At 36.7% G+C, this 19583-nt stretch overlaps 1 protein-coding gene across 11 annotated transcripts in view; it reads right to left on the bottom strand.

Moving 5' to 3' along the window:
- Nucleotides 1-19583, bottom strand: part of FRYL (FRY like transcription coactivator) — a 272003-nt gene that overhangs the window by 113249 nt on the left and 139171 nt on the right. For 10 of the 11 annotated variants that reach the window (XM_058722642.1, XM_058722640.1, XM_058722639.1 and 7 more), the window contains 6 exons: nucleotides 9132-9211; nucleotides 8462-8542; nucleotides 6516-6684; nucleotides 6114-6206; nucleotides 1848-1946; nucleotides 776-877 (listed from right to left, as the gene is read on the bottom strand). In XM_058722642.1, the coding sequence (XP_058578625.1) occupies nucleotides 776-877; nucleotides 1848-1946; nucleotides 6114-6206; nucleotides 6516-6684; nucleotides 8462-8542; nucleotides 9132-9211 (624 nt within the window). Of the gene's footprint in view, nucleotides 1-775; nucleotides 878-1847; nucleotides 1947-6113; nucleotides 6207-6515; nucleotides 6685-8461; nucleotides 8543-9131; nucleotides 9212-19200; nucleotides 19507-19583 lie in introns of those variants that run through there. The other variant, XM_058722648.1, reaches the window with a different exon arrangement.

The raw sequence follows: 19583 nt of genomic DNA, 5'->3' as shown, positions 1-19583 counted from the left end.
TATTCAAATGTACTCATCGAGGCATTAAAACAGTGTTCAAATCAAGCATTTCCATGACATGCAGGTGAGGAATATTCCCATGTCCCGTGTCAGACATTAACTGAGCTCCTATCCACAGAAGAAAAGCGGATCCTGTTAGATCCTGCTAGCAGAGTATCCTGGGAAGATAAAGATCCTTCTATCTCACAGTCTTGTTTACAACACTAAAGAGAGACCGGACGTGGGCGTGCCAAATAGTGTTAGTAACAACTATCCCTTGATTCAAGTCAGAATCATTTCAGGAGATTCTGTGTCCCTGTGGATCCAATATCACACTCTTAGGTTTGGCTGGCACACTTTCATCAAATGTGCTTTTCGTGACATTTCATTATCAAGGCTTTTTTCATTTTCAGACTTGAGCCAACATGACTGAATTTTCTCAAAATGAAACACAAAATAATATCCGGAGGATTCTGTAAGATTAACACTCTGTAACTCTAAAGGCATGTTTTTAGCACAAATATTGTTAGATCTAAGATAATATAAACAAACAGCTGCTAAAAATGTACAATTTTGCATTAAGACAGACTAAATTTTCAATCAAAAGTTGATTCATGTCAGTATGTGATTCCCCACAGAAAGAATAAAGTACATTTAAGAAAAGCAATGTGGTAAAGTATTACTCTTCTAATGCACCAATAATAATGAGGGTTTTATTACATACTGTTCAATATATATGCACAAATGAATACACTACAGTCAGTATCTACAGGTCAGAAATGTGATTATGTCTTACCTTTAAATGTGACAAACAGTTCTGTAGGAAAATATGCCAGTTATTTAAAAAAAACTGTTTCTGACTGACACATAAAAGGCAGGTAATTAGTGGATAAAGAGCCTATAGGAGATAGGGAAAAGAGAATTAACATTTTTCATGAGAAAGCACAGATTTGTAAATCATATCCTCAGAAACAAAGGCAGTTTTCCCATTTGTCTTAAGAAGTACGGTCTCCTAAAGTAACGTCACAAAAAATGATAAAGGGCAAGTTTCCTGTAAGAACAACTCCTCGATCTGTCTCATTGCCCTGAGTTGGAGCATGCTTTTATTTTTCCCTAGAGCCACCACTCCCTCAACGAGTACAGTGGTTAGGAACACAAGCCCTGGGATCAAGCACAGACTGGCATCATAGTTTCAGCTTTTTATTTGCCAGGCGCATGACTTCAGGGTGGATATAATTAAGGGCTCCAAGGCTCCCTTTGCTAACACACGGAGTGGAGAATGATAGACGGGGCTGGGAGGTTTAAAGTAAAACAATGCAAATGTAATTAGTTCAATGCCTGGCACAGTAAGTGTTTATTCATTATTAGATCCGTATCTTAAGTGGTCAAGTATCTGTCTAATTCTCCACACTTTCTCCAAGCTGCATAAAAATTTACAGCAAACTCCTTCAAAGTTACATGGAGTGGGTGGTTAAATCTCTGAATAGAAATGATGTCATTAGATAGACAATGGTTCCTAAGTAATCTAATACTTCTGAGTGCAATAATAATGTAAAATAAAGAAATTTATGGTTTAATAGCAGTACATGCAAGCTTCCACATAGTATAATGCATAACTTAAAGCACCTGTCAAGATAGGTAAATACCTAGAATGAAGTCTGAATAACCTATCAAATGTAGAGCCAGGAAAATTAAGAACAGAATGTTTTAAAAAGAGCAGGAAAAACGTATAAAATTTGCCCTTATGTTGCGTTTTGGAAATTTTACAATTTCAATTCTTACAATTCTTTTCAATCCCCCCTCAATTCAGCAATCAATTACTACAACTCCTAATTAAATATGTAAAGGTTTGAAATGTTTTTCAATACCAATGAATGCTTCTTTCTGGAGCTCAGTTCAAAAGTAGTCTGATAAAGCATCTCCACAAAATTTTTCAAACAGGGAACATTCACTTCATTTTTAACAGCCTAGGTAACAAGATAACACAAAAACAAAGAAAATGGTCACAAATATTAAACTGTACAGAAATTACGAGAACTTTCTCTAAGGTGTGAAATTTGTGACTCCTTCACCGAGTATCTCACTAAAGTACTAGAAACTGCCAAATGACCAACTGTCAAGTCGCTGAGATAAAGGTGGTCCCTGTTCTGAGAAAACACAAGGAAGTGAACAGGCAATGAGTATGTGATACAACCAACAGATGCTGCAAGAGGAAATTCTCTGTGCTCTGGGCACGTTCACAAGGGGCCCCGACAGAAAAACTCCACGAGAAAGTAACACCAAAGCTGAATCCAGCATCCCTTCCGTGATACAGAGCAGTAAATCCCAGGTAACCTCTCCGGCCTTGTCCTCCACGCTCTGCCTTCCTGCACTGGGATCCAGCAGCACCAGCTAGCTTTCTTGCTGTTTCTAGAACAGATCATGCATGTGTGTGCTTTAGGGAGTCCACAGTGGTTCCTTGTGCCCAAGAAGTCTTCCCTCAGATACGGCACGCCTTTTCCCTCGTTCCTTTAGCTTCTGCTCAGTCATCTCCATCTCCTTCGAGGGGGTGGTCTCAGCTAATCACAGTATTCAAAGTTTCAACTCCCTTATCCCTTCAGCAATCCTGCCCCGCTCTCTCACTGTCCATCTCTCCAGAGTACTTATCACCATCCACCTACTAGATACTTTACATACTGGTTTACTAGCTGTTTTCTGCACCAGAAATAGCTCTACAAGAGCAAGGTGTCTTTCCTACCTTGACCACTCTTGCATTCCCTATGCACAGAAGAGGCTCTGATACAAAGAAAGCATTCAATACATGTGATGAATGAATAAGTAGAGTCCAACCAGGCAAAGTGGGGAGGGAGGTTATTAAAGAGGCAAGAATGTTCCAGACAGAATGAGTGCTATATGCAGCAGTGGGTGTTATGGATTGAAATGTCACCTCCCCCACACCCCAAATTCAGATACTGAAATCCTAACCCAGCGTACCTCACCATGTGACCTTATTTGGAAAAGGCAGGTGTCATTTGGTCATTGCAGATGTAATTGGTTAAGTTAGGATAAAGTCATATTGGGGTGAGGGGACCTTACTCCAACATGATGGGTATCCTTTAAAAAAAACAGGCAATTTGGACAAAGACGTACACAAAGAGAACACCACGCAAAAATGAAGGCAGAGCTCAGGTGCTGATTCTATAAGCCAAGGAATGCCAAAGATATCAGAAACTAGGTGAGAGGCACAGAACAGATGCTTCCTCACAGCCCTCAGAAGGAATCAACCCACCAACACCTTGCTCTCACCGTAACTGTGAGACAATGATTTTTGTTATTTGAGCCACCTAGTTTGAGGCACTTTATGAGGGCTGCCTTAGCAAACAAACTACAAACCAAACATGGCATAAAAGAAGAATCGGGTAACACAATACTCATGGACCGCAAGGACCGTCGAGGGTCTTTCCTCCTACAACCTGCTCCTTTTGATTAATTACCTTAAAAATACAACCTAATCCCAGTTAGGTATCTGGCAAAAACAGATTTTCAGACAAGGGGGAAGCACAAATGACAACGTGGGATAGAGAGGCAGCAACCCAAACCACTTCTAGAAAAAGAAATTGAAATACATGCACTAATGAAAATAGACTAAAACCTGATGGTTTGATAAATGATAGGTTTATTTTATCAAAAAAATAATAATAACAAAATAAAAACCCCAGACTTGGCTGAAACCTGGGGTGGGGGGCTATCTGACTCAAACTACCTACTGAGCTCTATTCATGACTTTTGTTTGTACCCATTAAAAAAGAATCAATTTTTTTTTTTAAATCCTCAAACATTTAACTGTAAGTAAATATTCAAGACAGGTAAAAAAAAAAAAAAATCATGCCAATCACGGTCACTAATATTTTAAAACTTTCACTTTGCTTCCAGTTCCCTGTCTACCTTTTCTTTTTTTTTTTTCTAAGACTTTAAAACTTCATTTTATTTTATTTTTTAAAATGTTTATTTATTTATTTTTGAGAGAGAGCGTGCGAGTGAGCACAGGGGAGAGGCAGAGAGAGAGGAAGACAGAGAATCCCAAGCACAGAGAATCTCTGTGCTGTCAGAGCGAGGCCCCATGCAGGGCTCCAACACATGAAACGTGAGATCATAACCCGAGCCGATATCAAGAGTCTGACGCTCAATCGAGCCAACCATGTACCCCTCCCTGTCCACCTTTTTTTTTTCTTTAAGTTTATTTATTTATTTGAGAGAGACAGAGATAGGGTGAGTGGGGGAGGGGCAGACAGAGGGGTCAAGAGAAAGAATCCTAAGCAGGCTCCGAGCCACCAGCTGTGCAGAGCCCGCTGTGGGACTCAAACTCACGAAACCAGGAGATCGTAACCTGAGCCAAAAAACCAAGAGTCAGACCCTCAACCAAATGAGCCACCCAGGTGTCCCCAAAATATATTTTTAAGATACATAAAAATATATCTCTAAAACTCAATCAGAATACAAATAACTCCATGTTAAAAAATAAGAAAAGATTTCAACACACATTTTGCCAAAGAAAACATACGGACAGCAAACACAGGACGCTCAAAATCATTGGTCATTAGGGAAATGTAAATTTTAAAACCCCAGTGAGACACCACAACACAACTAGCAGAATGGCTAAAACTAAAATATCTGGCCAAAGAAGTGTTGGTGAGGATGTGGAGGAACCAGAACTCTCACATCCAGCTCCTTGGAATACAAAATGATGCAACAACTTTGGAACATTGTATGACAATTTCTTTAACAATCAAACATATAGCTACCATTTGGTCCACCAATTCCATCCCTAGATATTTACCCAAAGTAAATAAAAGCATATGTCCCGTACATAGACTTGGACATAAATGTTCACAGCAGCTTTATATGTAACAGCCCAAAACTGGAACAAATGGATCCAAAACAGATGACCACAACCAAACTGTGGTGTTATCTATACTGTGGTATGTCTATGCAATGAAATACTGTGCAACGATGAGAAAGGAAAAACCTACTGATACGTTCCACAACATAGTTGGAACTCAAAATAATTATGCAGAGTAAAAGAAGCCAAAAAATGGCTTTGTACTATAAAACTCCATTAATATAAAATTCTAGGAAAACCAAAACTAATGTAGAGTGACAGAAAGAAGATGAATAGTTGCACTACCCAAAGGTGAGGTGAGTGGTGGTGGGGGGTGGGGGGGTGGGGGAGTGGATTAAAAAGGAAAATAAGGAAACTTCCAGGGTGTGACAGATATGTACATTATCCTGATTATGGTGATGGTTTCCCATGTGCATACACATGTCAAATTATATACTTTAAATATGCATACTGTATGTCAAACTTATACTTCAAGTTTAAAATGAAATGATGATATATAATATATATATACATGAAAAGAATATCATTTATGCAGCAATATGTAGTATACTGAAAGTGAGTTGCATATCACGTATCATACAGAACAACTGAATTGGGTGAAAACAAACAAAACCCCCAGGAAACAAACCTAGCATCTAACTACTATAAAATCCCTTAATCCTATTTATAGCATGCTGTTGCTAGTAACTGCAAAATTATTTTCAAATAACACACTGCTTTTATGTCAAGAAAGGCTTCTATAAATCTGCTTTCCTAGAAATTGTTATATAAATAATATATTTATAATAATCATATTTTCTAAATAATTTGGAATACATATTTTGACAGATGGGACGAATATCAATAGCAACTACAGAACACTTAAAATCGAGACAGTCCTGTAAATTCCAAGATATATGTTACAGTACAGGCTGTTAAAATGGCCACCATATTGTAAGAAGCAGAAGCCGCGAGTAAATGAAGTATTTTGCACTGAGCTGCTTCAGGCAGCCGTTACCTAGAGGCTGGGTTGCAAATACTCTGCCCTCCTTGCAGTCTCTGAATCTTAAGGACCTGGGCCTGTTCTTTTAATTAAAAGGCTAATCAATGCTCTACTGACATTTGGCTAATAACCATTTTCCCCATATCCATATGACATTCAAATTTCCCACATAACAGTCTATGAAATTACCGGAAAGTAAGACTATTTCACGTGGCAACTTCTTCAGTAAAAAGGTACTTTTAACATACAATATAGAAATTAAAATATACTTACAGCAGCTACAGGGATAAGAATCTCCACAAATAAACCAGCAAGTGCATGCTTTATATCTTTATCTTTTACTTCTAAGAAATACTGAGCACATTCCTGGAGGGGCAAAGAGGTATATATTAGGTTTAAGAAGTTTTAACATCATGAGAAGTTTGTAAATACTGCGATTTTACCAAAAAGCTAAAGTCAAAACACACTCAAATTTAAAAAGAAAGTAAATTCACACCACTGGCAATTTAACACTGGAACTAAAGAATTACTAACGATGCCATGAATATATGTGTATACGTATATATATATTCCTTTAGTAATATATATATGTTTCCTTTAGTAAGTCACGAAGAGCAAGCAAGCATAACCACTGTTAGGCTAATTCCAATCACCGCAATGGAGAAGGTATATCACCTGCATGAACTGAAATGATGCTTCAAAATCTTCTACAGGATACATTTTTACTCGAAAAAACTTCATTCCCATTATTAAGCTGATGATGCTTTGTACCACATGGGGACTTTGTTCCTTTTGCCGCAGTTCTTTCAATTCTGTCACAAACTTCTTCCTCACAGCCTGAAATCTTTAATATACACGAATACATAAGTGGATAGGAATTCAAAACACTAATGTCCCACATGATACTCAAGGTTGAAATCAAAAGAGACTTTACGTAAACATTATGTCCTTTCTCTACCCTCATCAAACTTACTAGAAAAGCACAGAGGGAAATAAAGTTATTTGATATTATTCGAAATCTGCTGTTCCTTTATTTTAAAGTTAGAAGTTCCTTAAGAAGATATAATAAGATGTCTTTATTCCTACAACATCGTCAATACAGCTCCATTACCATTTAATCGTTAATAATCATAGTCAAATCAAATCAAATAATCTACCCCATAAATCTGATAGTGTCTCCAGTTTGTACTCCTTTTTATAAAACCTGTAATTTGAGTTATACGGAGAACGGATTGGAGACTATAAACGTGTTCAAAGACATGAAGCAATCAATTTTAGACTACTATCACTTAAAATTAGTTTCTCCTTATACTGGAGAAAAACTGAAGGAGACGAGTGGGGCACACGGTCTCACACAATGTGACTAAGCTCAAGAATCAAAATGCTTTCAAATGTAAGCACCATCGTGGATTCAAATGACCACAACTGGTAAGTCTACTAAGTTTTTTCTCTGCTTACATTGCAAAAAGATACTTACAGTTTAATAATCAAAAATACTTAATTTCCCCCCTTTATTTATTATGAAACAGCTAAAGATTTTACTGTTAGTGTTACTGGGGGAAACCAGTTTTTGAAAAGTTAAAATGGGAAATGAAGCATATTTTCTAATCGTTATTGACTACAGAGGGGAAAAAGAAAATTGCGTATTAATGAAATATGGATACATGATAGGAAATATTACTTAGCCATTTCCATTTGAGTCTTGGAGAATATAATGCCATTTCCCACGAATATATTCTTTTGCATTTTAAAAAGAAAATATACAATGGATAAAAACCTTCCCATCACAATAACACTAGAATCCAAGGGTTTTTCTCTTCTAGTAAATTTCTCATAATAATGATTAGCCACTACACTCACAGGAACCAAACATTAACAAGAATTGTACTTGGCTTTTTAGAATTTAGAAAGGGTTTTATCTGATGATTTCAGGACCAAACACTTCTTAAATGACATCTAAGAAAATCTAAATTGATAATTTTTTACCTTACAAATTTCCCAGTGGCAACAAAGGAAATTCAAACTCTTCCATAGTCTTATGATCAACCACAAGATACTACAGATAAACTTTTCTACTCTTTACTATAATGATGGTTCAAGACAATTCAATGGGTTAACTCCTAATGAATAATACCTTTATGGAATCATCTAGTATCTTCTCTTTTTTGGAATCTCTTCTACCTATCCGAAATTCTATTTAGTGTTAAATAAAATGATTAGGAGGAAAACACTGAGATGCCATCTCAGAAATAAAACCATTCAACTAGAAAGTATTAAAAGTTGTTATTGAGTTCTTAAAAAACAAACAAACAAAAAAGGATGTGAAAAAACACTTCTCATAGAATAGTTAGAAATAAATAAGGTAATGTCCTGACTATTCCTGGCACTTTTCTGACTTCCTCAATTCAGACATTTATGGAAAACCCCAAAGAAATGAAAACACGTTGTATACTTAATGTACGGATATCACTTTAAAATCCTCTAAGAAATAGAGCAGCTAAGTAATAAAAAGTGGAGGAGACTGCAAAATAACTATGAAAACAATTAGATCTAATGCTGTCATTGTCAATTACAATGAAGCATTCTAAAATACAACTGAAATCAGTGATGTAAATACTTACTTTGATTGGGCAAGAACCCCTATCACCTCTGCATATAAATCTGCAATAATATGCACATTCCCAGTGTTGGTTCCTGAATATCTGAAACAACAAGAGAACAAATGTGCTGTTAAATTTTTCTATAAACTCTCTTTTACATAAATCTGAAAGTTTCTCATCAGAGGGTTACAAAGTTTTTTTCTGAAGAGTCATCTATAGAATAATAAAAACCACACAAATTTTCGTCTAGCTCTGAGTTTTACTTTGTCGTGAAATTTAGCCTTCTAATTCTTAGAAATCCAATCAACAGTTTTAAGAATTATTTTAATAAAATCTTTCCAATGGGGGTGCCTGACTGGCTCAGTTGGTAAAACAAGAAACTCTTGATCTCAGGGTCATGAATTCAAGCCCCTCATTGGGCATGAAGCCTACTAAAACAAACAAACAAACTTTCCTAGAAGCATTTTGTGTGGAAAAGAAAGAAAGAAAGAAAAAGAAAGAAAGAAAGAAAGAAAGAAAGAAAGAAAGAAAGAAAGAAAGAAAGAAAGAAAGAAAGAAAAAAGAAAAAGGAAGATAAGTGCTTTGAACTCTAAAAACAAAACAAATGATCAGAGAGAGTTCAAATTATACTTAAACAGTCTAACCCTGGACTAGGAGAAAAGCAATAATCCCAAGTTAGTATTTTACTTACCCTTCCTTATGTTTAAAGTGCTTAAAAGCTAAGTTTAGAACTTCATGAACTAAGGGATCAGGCACAGGATGAACAGGAATCTAGAATAAAAAAATCATAAAATCAGCAAGAGCTAAGTAGATTATAAGTCTTATGAGTGTTCTCCACATTTCAACTAATTAAATCAATAGTCAGTTTTCATTTCCATGGTATGATCAATTACTAATTTGTCAATCTTCCCTTTTTCTAAGATTCTATTATTTTCTCAGAGAATTTAGTTACTCATCTAATTTAATAACCTCTAAATTTAAGAATATTAGCTGTATAATCACAAATCCTTGAACTAGGCCCACAAAGGGGAAAAAGTAGTCGTTATTGCTGATTTACTGTAATTGTCAGGAAATTAAGACACTCACATGTACCTCTCTGCAACACCTATGGGAAAGCAACCTCTGGCTGAGCCAGCCACACATTCCATATATAGTCTGATTTTTCTATCATAAACAGTAGCCAAAATGACACCAACTTTTCCAACAATTTAAATCTTTGTTTTGTTTAGTTCTTTAAAAACTATATGCTACTTCCAAATATGTAAAACAAATGAAAATATTTAAAACCAGAAAGTAAAATCCCTGTCCCTTCTCCCATATACAATCACTATTAATAGCTTGATACATACCCTTCCAGATTTTTCCTATCCACACCCACACACCTGATTTTTCTTAAGAAAATGATGCCTCCTCTTTCCATGGCAGTAGCTAGAGCTCCTCCTTTCTTTTCAATGGCCACATAATACTCAGTATATGATGTATTTAATGAGCTTCCTATCGCCTGCCATGTCATTCTAGATTTTCAATAATCAATATGATGTTATAAACATCTTAGACATTTTGGGAATGCAAGCTGGTGCAGCCACTCTGGAAAACAGTATGGAGGTTCCTCAAAAAATCAAAAATAGAACTATCCTACGACCCAGCAATTGCAGTACCAGGCATTTATCCACGGGATACAGGTGTGCTGTTTCGAAGGGACACATGAACCCCCATGTTTATAGCAGCACTGTCAACAATAGCCAAAGTATGGAAACAGCCCAAATGTCCATTGATGGATGAGTGGATAAAGAAGATGTGGTGTGTGTGTGTGTGTATATATATATATATATATATATATATATATATATACACACACACACACACACACACACACACACACACACATATACACGCAATGGAGTATTACTCGGCAATCAAAAAGAATGAAATCTTGCCATTTGCAACTACGTGGATGGGACTGGAGGGTATTATGCTAAGTGACATTAGTCAGAGAAAGACAAATATCATATGACTTCACTCATATGAGGACTTTAAGAGACAAAACAGATGAACATAAGGGAAGGGAAACAAAAGTAATATAAAAACAGGGTAGGGGGAAGAACAGAAGAGACTCATAAATATGGAGAACAAACTGAGGGCTACTGGAAGGGTTGTGGGAGGGAGGATGGGCTAAATGGGTAAAGGGCACTAAGGAATCTACTTCTGAAATCATTGTTGCACTATATGCTAATTTGGATGTAAATCTAAAAAAATAAAAAATTAAATTAAAAAAAAAAGAAAGAAACATAGGATAAAAGTCCCTGTCTTCCAGGGGCTAAAATATAAGGAAGAATTTCCCATTGGTTGTGATTTCTGTTTCTTTTCTCCTCTTACTTATACTTGTAATTCTCTGACAAGTCTTAAATTTTATTTAATTTCTGATCACATTTTTTTTTACTGTAACAAATGTTAGAATGTTACCAATCCTGTATATATTTGATTTTTTTATGGAGAAAGTATTGTAAGCATATAATCATTCATTCATTCCTTTTATTACATACTTTTATAAATACTCATTTAATGCATATATTATGTAAGAAATTATACAGGCTCTGGTATTATAAAAAGTATAGGACATTGCCTCTGTCTCAAAGAGTTTATAATTTAGCTGGGGAGATGTGCTTAAAAGCTAATAATATTTAATGTGCATTGAATCCTGGTATGCAAGTACTGTTATTTTATAAGTAATAATTCATTTACTCCCCACAACATTATGAGGTAGGCATTATGATTATCACAGTTTTAATAGACAAATAAATTGTGGTGCAGCGAGATTATATAATTTGCTCGATGACTTACATCCTGTAGGTAGCAGAGCCAGAATTTCGAGACTTAAAACTGGACTCCAAAACAGCTGCCATAACACATTAGGTACTTAAAAAAATGAACTGTTTAAGGAGTGTTTATTGGAGGACCCATCATATGCAAAGCTGTCTGCTAGAAAGTGAAATTTAAATGTGTATAGGACGATTCCCAGTTTCAAGAAATTTACAGTCTTCATATACTTAACATTCGAATGATTGTTATGGATTAATATCTGAAAAACCCATGGTATATCACATGACTCCAACAGGAAAAAATGCATTATGAGTCTCAAACAATTTGTGTATGCATTAACTTTAGGAGCACTTTATTGCCAGGTGAGAACTGGCTCTATGTTACATATAATTACATAGCAAGGATTTAAAAAATGTTTTAACAATTGGAAAATGTTTTCATATTCTTTTTAGAATATTTTCTTATTTAAAATGTTCACTGATTGTGAAATAAATGATCCTTTGGTGCTGTAAAAAAAAAAAAAAAAAAAAAATCTTCGACATCTAACTTTATATACTTGTATAGTTCCACGGGAAAGAGCCCAAAGGAGGAACTGACGGATCAAAGATTTTAGGGGCACCTGGGTGGCTCAGTGGGTTAAGCATCCAACTTTGGCTCAGATCATGAACTCGCGGTTCATGGGTTCAAGCCCTGCGTCAGGCTCTGTGCTGACAGCTCAGAGCCTGTAGCCTGCTTCTGATTCTGTGTCTCCCTCTCTCTCTGTTCCTCCCCTATTTGCACTCTGTCTCTCCCTCTCTCAAAAATAAAGATTAGAAAAAAAATTTTTTTTAAAGATTACACAAGTCACCGCTGATATATATTCAAGTTCTAAATATTTGTGGCTGCTTCTGAGCTCACTATTCTATTAATTTTTATATGTCGGTACCAAAATCATATGGTCTCCATTATCAGACTTTATAAATAAGTTTGCTGTCTGATACTGAAAGTCCCCTTTATTCTTCTTCAGAGAGCACTTAGCCACTTTTGGCCCACTCTTCTTCCACATTCAATCTAGAGTCACCCAAGTTACATAAAAACTGTTAGGATTTTTATTGGAGTTGCAATGAATCTATAGATCAATTTGGGGTTAACTGTATTCTTCATTTACATGGAGTATCTTTTCGCTTCTTTAAGTTTTTGGCAAGGTTTTATAATTTTCTCTTGTTGCCCTTTGTTGTACTTATTCCTAAGATGATAAACATATGAAAAGATGCTTAATTAGTAATAAGGATGATGAAAGTACACAAAGTATCATTTTACACCTATTCAGTGGGGAAAAGTCTGACAACACCAAACAGCACAGATAATGTAAATGAATCAGATTTCACAGACATTGCTGGTGTAAGTTTAAATCAATTTTTTACACAGCCTACCATCTAGTGAAGCAGATCAAAGTATGCCACCACAAAATGTGGCACTTCGGCTTGAGAATTATTTTGAGCTGAAGGCAACTGAGAAACAGCAGGTGCAGGAAGAGCTCTCCACCCTCCCCCTTTCTGCCTAAAAGCAGTCTCCCCTCCTCTTTCCTGTACCACAAAAAGAAGAAGACTTGGTAAGGAGACAGGTCTGCACAAACTTACTAAAGAGCCCTTATCTTCCATTAGTTTCCCCCATGTATTTTCCTTTTCCCAATTTACCACCCCTAGAAGCCCAAACATTTTTCTTTTGTCTTGTCACTTCACAACGTACTGCGCTTTGTTAAGTTTTGGGGCTTAACCATTCTTTGTGTATTCAACTTTTTCCCTATGAAGGCCTCCATATGCATATGTCATAAACCTTTTCTCCTGATAATCTGACGTCTGTCAATTTAATCTGCAGGGGCTCCAGGAATGAACCTGAGAAGGTGGAGCTCCAACACACTAGCAGTTACACGCCTCAGAAAAAAATAATGTATAGCCACACACGTCATGGATTAATTCTAACAACATACTGTTGAGGGAAAAATGTTAAGTCCAGAGGACAATATATGTATGATACATTTTTTTTATGAAGCTCAAAGACAAGAGAAACTTAATATTCAAACATATAGGAAAGCATTTTTTTTTAAGAGAATAATTAACGTAAAAATCAGAAAAATGTAAGAGGGTAGCCAGCCAATAAACTAGGAGAGATTCACATAATGAGACTTAAATTATAGGTATTGGTGGAGCTCACAGGTAATCAGTATAGTGTAAACAAACACACAGAGGTCAATGATGACAGTGTGTCTTGAGCCAGGATCATGATTTATCACATTCTTTCGCTGGAAGTCCAATTAAAACAAAAAATGCACGGGAATTACACATTTCCTTGAAAGGTTTAACAACATACATTATAGAACACTTCGCCAATAGGATACAATTGTAATAGAGATTTTAATATTACCAAGACAGCCACAAACTAGACTAGGGCAAAGAAAAGCAGAGAATTCTAATTATTCAGAGGTGGTGAGAATGTTCCTTGAGGGTTTGACAAAGGAGAGATTTTTATTTAAAATAAAGATAATTTATTTTTTACAAAGGCAAACCAAGAGTCTATGAGGAAGGAGCTGAATTTAGCCCAGAATAATGATCAGGAGCTAGTTCAAAACTAGTAAATAGGTGAGAAACATTAGAAACAGTAACCACAATTACACTGTAATGAGAGACAAGAAACACAAGAAATCCAGTAAGTATTCATTGACCTGGATTCAGCTCAATGAGAAAGGTGACTAAACTCACACAGCACAGAGAATACTAGCACACTTTTATTTATTTATTTATTCATTCATTCATTCATTCATTCATTCACTCATCCATCCATTTATTTATTTGAGAGAACGTGCGCGCGCATGCATACGAGCAGGGGAGAGGGGCAGAGAGAGAGAGAGAGAGAATCTTAAGCAAGGCGTGGAGCCCAATGCAGGGCTCAATCTCATGACCCTTGGATCATGACCTGAGCTGACATCAAGAGTTGGATGCTCAACCCACTGAGCCACCCAGGTGCCCCTAGCATCACTCTTAAAATACCATGCCAGCAGAGGGATACAGGGAGCTGACACAGCTTTGGAAGGTTCACAGTGAACTTTTACTCCAGGACGGAAGGCTATAGCTCTGTCTTGGCTAAGTGAATTGGTGTTTGTTGTTGACCAGAGGAGAATCAGAGCATTCATCGCAGATTTCCTAGAAATTGGGACTGTCCTGAAGGACTGAGCCTGGAATCGAATTTGAAGAAAATGCACTCCATCACAAAATCAAATAGGGATTAAGTGAAGAAGCAGCTGTAATCCAAACTCAACCTTAGTTCTCAATGAACCTTTTAAAAATAGTAGCCTTATGATACAGGAAAGAAGTTTACTTGTCTGTTGGTGGAAGCTGAGATTTAAACATCCCACGTTAATACTGCGCAGAAACTGAATTTATTCTACATAGTAAGGTTCAAGAATTCAGACTCTAGGGGTTCCTGGGTGGTTCAGTCAGTTAAACATCCAACTTTGGCTCAGGTCATGATCTCACAATCCGTGAGTTTGAGCCCTGCGTTGTGCTCTGTGCTGACAGCTCGGAGTTTGGGGCCTGTTTTGGATTCTGTGTCTCCCTCTCTCTGCCCCTCCCCCACTCAGTCTCTGTCTCTCTTGCTCTCAAAAATAAATAAAACATAAAAACAAAATTAAAAAAAAAAAAGAATTCAGACTCTACAAGAACAATCTTAACCTTTGTCCCACAATGGAAGACTAAATTTTAAATCCATAATTTCTTTAAGCAGAGATACTTAACTAGGAATTTTATGAATGTATAATTATAAGAAGCTTTTAAATCTTTTATAGGCAAACACATCACCAAAAGCGTAACAATCATGAATCACTGATAAACGAATTTCAGAATACTGGCTCATCAATTAAGTAGAGGCACGACAATCTTCTACTTGGTAGTCTGAATACCTCTTTTTAGGAAAACACTATTATGTCATATTAAGAAGAAACTGAAAACAGTATTCCCCAAGTGCTCCTCACATCCACACCAAGCTGACGAACTTATTGTAAGTAAACTATATACAATCAAACCTTTATTCAATAAACTTTTTTTCGTTAAAAATACAGAAAGATAAATGATAAAAGTCTAGAAGGACCATGGATTTTGGTTTGGTTTAATGAAACCAATGCTTCTCTTTTTACTGGTTATGTAACCATGAGGAAGTTTCCACTTCCCCATCTGTAAATGCACGCAAAAGATTGGAACCCTATCATCACTAGCCCGGAGAGAAAAATCGAGAATATTACAATTGGAGATTGATTCTTGTCCTCCCACCTTTTCCTTCTATCTCTCAAAGGGACTAGGCCAGAATTCTTACCTTCTGTAAGAAGGGCAGACGAAGGGACTAGAATATAAGGGTGGAGATACTGAGGCAAAGCCTGGGAGGGAAAAATGGCAGGAAACCAGGGCCCATTCAAGAAGCAGGGAGGCACTGTATTCTCCCAGCCTGATCTTCCCTCGGTTGGGCCCATAAAATAGGCCCTAAGGTAATGACAACATTACTACAATCGAAGCTGCTGTCCCATACATCCCAGTCAGCCTGTGGCTACCCACTGAGAGTTAAAACGGAGCAGATATCCACCACCACGTGATGCCAAACTTTAGTCAGGAATAGGCTAGTCTTGGATCAGTCAGCCTGACTTCCGGAACTTATTCCAGAATTCATGGTGCTAGTCATATGGGCTGGCCCCAGACACTTCACTGACCTTGCAATAATGCAACACTGCATTTCTGTGATCTAATTTTTTATATTCCACTTATGTGTGCTGTGTTGTGGTTTTACCATATTGCTTTCCTCACAGGGATGTTTAATGTGCTCCAGGCCGGAGATATGAAATACAAGTTAACGTAAACCTATAATTTCTCCTGAACGGTCTCATTTGGTCTAGCTATGCCTCAAGTCTGACAATGACAGCTAGGGACACTACTTAGCCACGCTCTGTACTCTTTATTACTTACTACCCAACGATCGTCACCATCAACACTTTTTATGTGTCTGCATGGCAGGTATTAGTTAAGGATTTTTATAAATAGCGTTTGTAACACTTAGTCTTCCAAGGTAGGTATTTGTCTCCTATTTGACAGACGAGGGAACCGAAGTTCAGAAGTTGGGTGTGTACCTCTCTAGAGTACACTGTGCGCTATCAAAATGCATTTAATAAAGGAAACACGTAAGGAAAGAAAACCTTCCAATTTTATATTATAGCCCAAAAAAACCCAAAAACAAAACCCACAGAAACAGGAAATGAAAGGAGAAATAGATCTCTTCTCTAATTTTTGGAAGAAAACAAGCACAACCTCTACATTTTAAGAATGAACATTATCAGGATGCACAGACATTCTTACAATCCCTACACTTCACCCCTTATTTTCAATAATGACAGTAATAATAATAAAAATACTCCCAAACTGAATCTCAAACACAAGGTGGCAGGGGTGGGGAAGAATCCCACTTGGATTTATAGAGAAAAAGTTCTCCTTTCATGGAGTAATATTCCCACTCACAGTATCCAGGCTTTTCAGATCTTGTCACTTGTGTGATTTTAGAAGCCGCTCTAACTCGACTTCAACATTCAAGAAGGATATATCTAGTAGACTCTGAAGAGCACCCAGGGGTGCCTGGATGGCTTGGTCAGAGGAGCATGCAACTCTTGACCTCGGGATCATGAGTTCAAGCCCCCATTGCCTATAGAGATTACTTAAACAAATAAAAAATTAGAAAAACAAACAAAAAAAAGAAATACCCACGTTTTATTCCAAGGCTATTCCCACTACCACCTCTCAAGCTTTAATGCTTTTATCACATCTTGAAAGTGAAAAACAATAAAATCAGGTTGAGATTTGGATACTGGGGAGTCAGCAAAGCTCATTCATTACCTCAACGGCCAGTCCTCAATGCAAAGGGGAATGAACACATTCAGCCTCAGAAAAACCACAAATCACTGCATACCCTTCAGGGATACTCATCCACGTCTAAGATGCTAATGTTAAACCTGAAAATACTAAGGAGGTACTCCACCTTCTGATACTTCATAACAGCACTAATAAAACTAAAGCCCAGAGTTGGCAGTGGTCACAAACCAAGTTTTCCAATCTTATTTGTTTCAATGAGTAAATGTCTGACTCAAATTTAAATGAAAAGAAAACTGCTTCAAACTTTGTAAATGTTTATGTTGCTGCTTAAACATGCTTTTATCATGGATTTGAAAGCCTTTGGTAGTAACCTGCTAAAATTTGCAGTTGGCCATGACCCCCAAATTATGTTTGACTTTCTTGAAAAAATAAAATCAGTCCTCTACCATCCTGAATTAATTCTGTTCCCACAGTGAATCATACTAATTTCATCTCATTTATACGAACTCAATTCTTTGTCTAACGTGTTATGATTAAAACTTTAATTTCATTTTCCAAGATGCTGGCCATTTCACCTAATTCTGTATCACTGATTTTACCAATATTTTTATTATTAACAGGAGAAAAAGCTTGGGAGGAGAAAGTGAACTAGCTTTATAATCATCAGTGAGTCACAAAATTAACAATATTTCTTCATCTGCAAAATGAAAATAACAGATAATATTTATTGGGCACGTTCCATGTCCCAGCATTACTGTATAAAACACTCATGATTCTCAAAAAGGATTCTGTTATCCTCCCTCTTTTACAGAGGAAGAAAGAGTTGGTGGCTAATAGCTTGCCCAAGTTACACAGCAAGGAAATGACAAAGCTGATGAAAACACTTGCCCTGGAGGTCTCCCAGTTTATTATAATGACCAGCTGATACAAAGGATATAGAGCCTTTATGCATCATAAAGAGTTCTAAACACACAGGAAGACATGACCAATTATTTAAGAAACAAAAATTTATAATAGATGAGGTCAAGGACTAACTCGTAAGTAATATTTACTCCTCCTTAAGACTGGCCCAACCATGTATCAATACTTCAGTACTCCTGGGGCCATCCATCTCTTCAAATAAAACGGAGTCATGTTTTAATATGTGTCTATTATGTGGGGCAAAAGTAAAAGTCCTATTAAATTCAAGATATATTACATTGATTAGTCTCCAGATCTATTAAACCCTACATCACTTTGACATGGTAGAAAATTGGGTTAGTTTGTCATGATATTTCAGAAAGTCCTATTGATTTTTACTTCATTTTCTCGGGTTTTATTGGTTTTGAAGAAGCTAAAAAGACTTGCCTTTTACTAGGGAAAAAAGACCTACGTAAGATTTTTAATAAATAAAATATGGCCGTGTTCTTTGTGATGTATTTTATTCTTTCATGGGTTCAACTGAATGAAAAGTATGAGGATAATGGTAAAAGAGAGAAAAGAGCTAGTGGAAAGGCTACTATGGGTTGGAACAATACGGAAACAGAACCCAAAACAAAGATTAGCTATTAAAGCTGCTCTATTTCCTTTTTTCACACTCCGAGTCCACGTGAACCACAGTTCTGAAGGGATTTTGTGCAATGGACTTGAAAAAACAAGTCCAATGAAAAAATGGCCTCAAGTTTATAGATCCTTATGGCTTTCTCCACTAGAAGACCTATCTGGATTATTTTTTAAGAGAAGGGGGAAGGAAGGAGGATGAAGACAAAGACAATGGAGAAGGGGAAAGAACAGGGGAGGAGGTGGGGGAGGAAGAGAAGGAGAGAGAAAAACCTAAACAGGGTTGTCTGTGCACTGAGGTTTTGAAAGTACAATTAGGGGCAACTTTCAGCTGAGAGACTGATCGGCAAGTCAAAGAATGTCTTGGGAAACAAAGGACAAAAGGCATAATGGAGCCAGATCAGAGAGGGTCCTGTATGTCTTGGGAAGTTTACAATTCACCTGCTTAAAGAAGAAACCCTATACTATTTAATTAAGCAAAGAAGTGCAAATGGTGGTTACCATACCACTCACACGACCTACATCAGCACACAAGAGATGCTTGTGACAAGAGGTCAACCAGCATGAGTCCCAGGCAAAGTCCATTCATGGTCAGTGGCGGTTCTGGTCCTCAGCTCTCTTCTATCCCTAATTAATTTGGCCTCAGGTCTTGGGATCCTGGCTGAACTGAGATCACAGAAAGCAAATTGGGCTTGTTTGCACAACTCCCAGAGGGAATTTCTTTCCTACATCTAGTAAAAAACTTTATGAAAGGTACAAAGTAATTAAAGTGATTTTCACCTTTGATTAACTCAGTTTTCTGTTTTTTCTATTTAAAACTTTTATTTGTAGATTTCAGATATTCAGATTTCAATAATTTTCCACTTATGTCATAAAAACAAAGTATAAAGAAATACATAATTCAA

The sequence above is a fragment of the Neofelis nebulosa genome, chromosome 3 (assembly GCF_028018385.1).
Source record: "Neofelis nebulosa isolate mNeoNeb1 chromosome 3, mNeoNeb1.pri, whole genome shotgun sequence".
Classification (NCBI taxonomy): Eukaryota; Metazoa; Chordata; class Mammalia; order Carnivora; family Felidae; genus Neofelis; species Neofelis nebulosa.
Note: the sequence above shows the minus strand (reverse complement) of the source record. Positions and strands in the feature narration are given on the sequence as shown.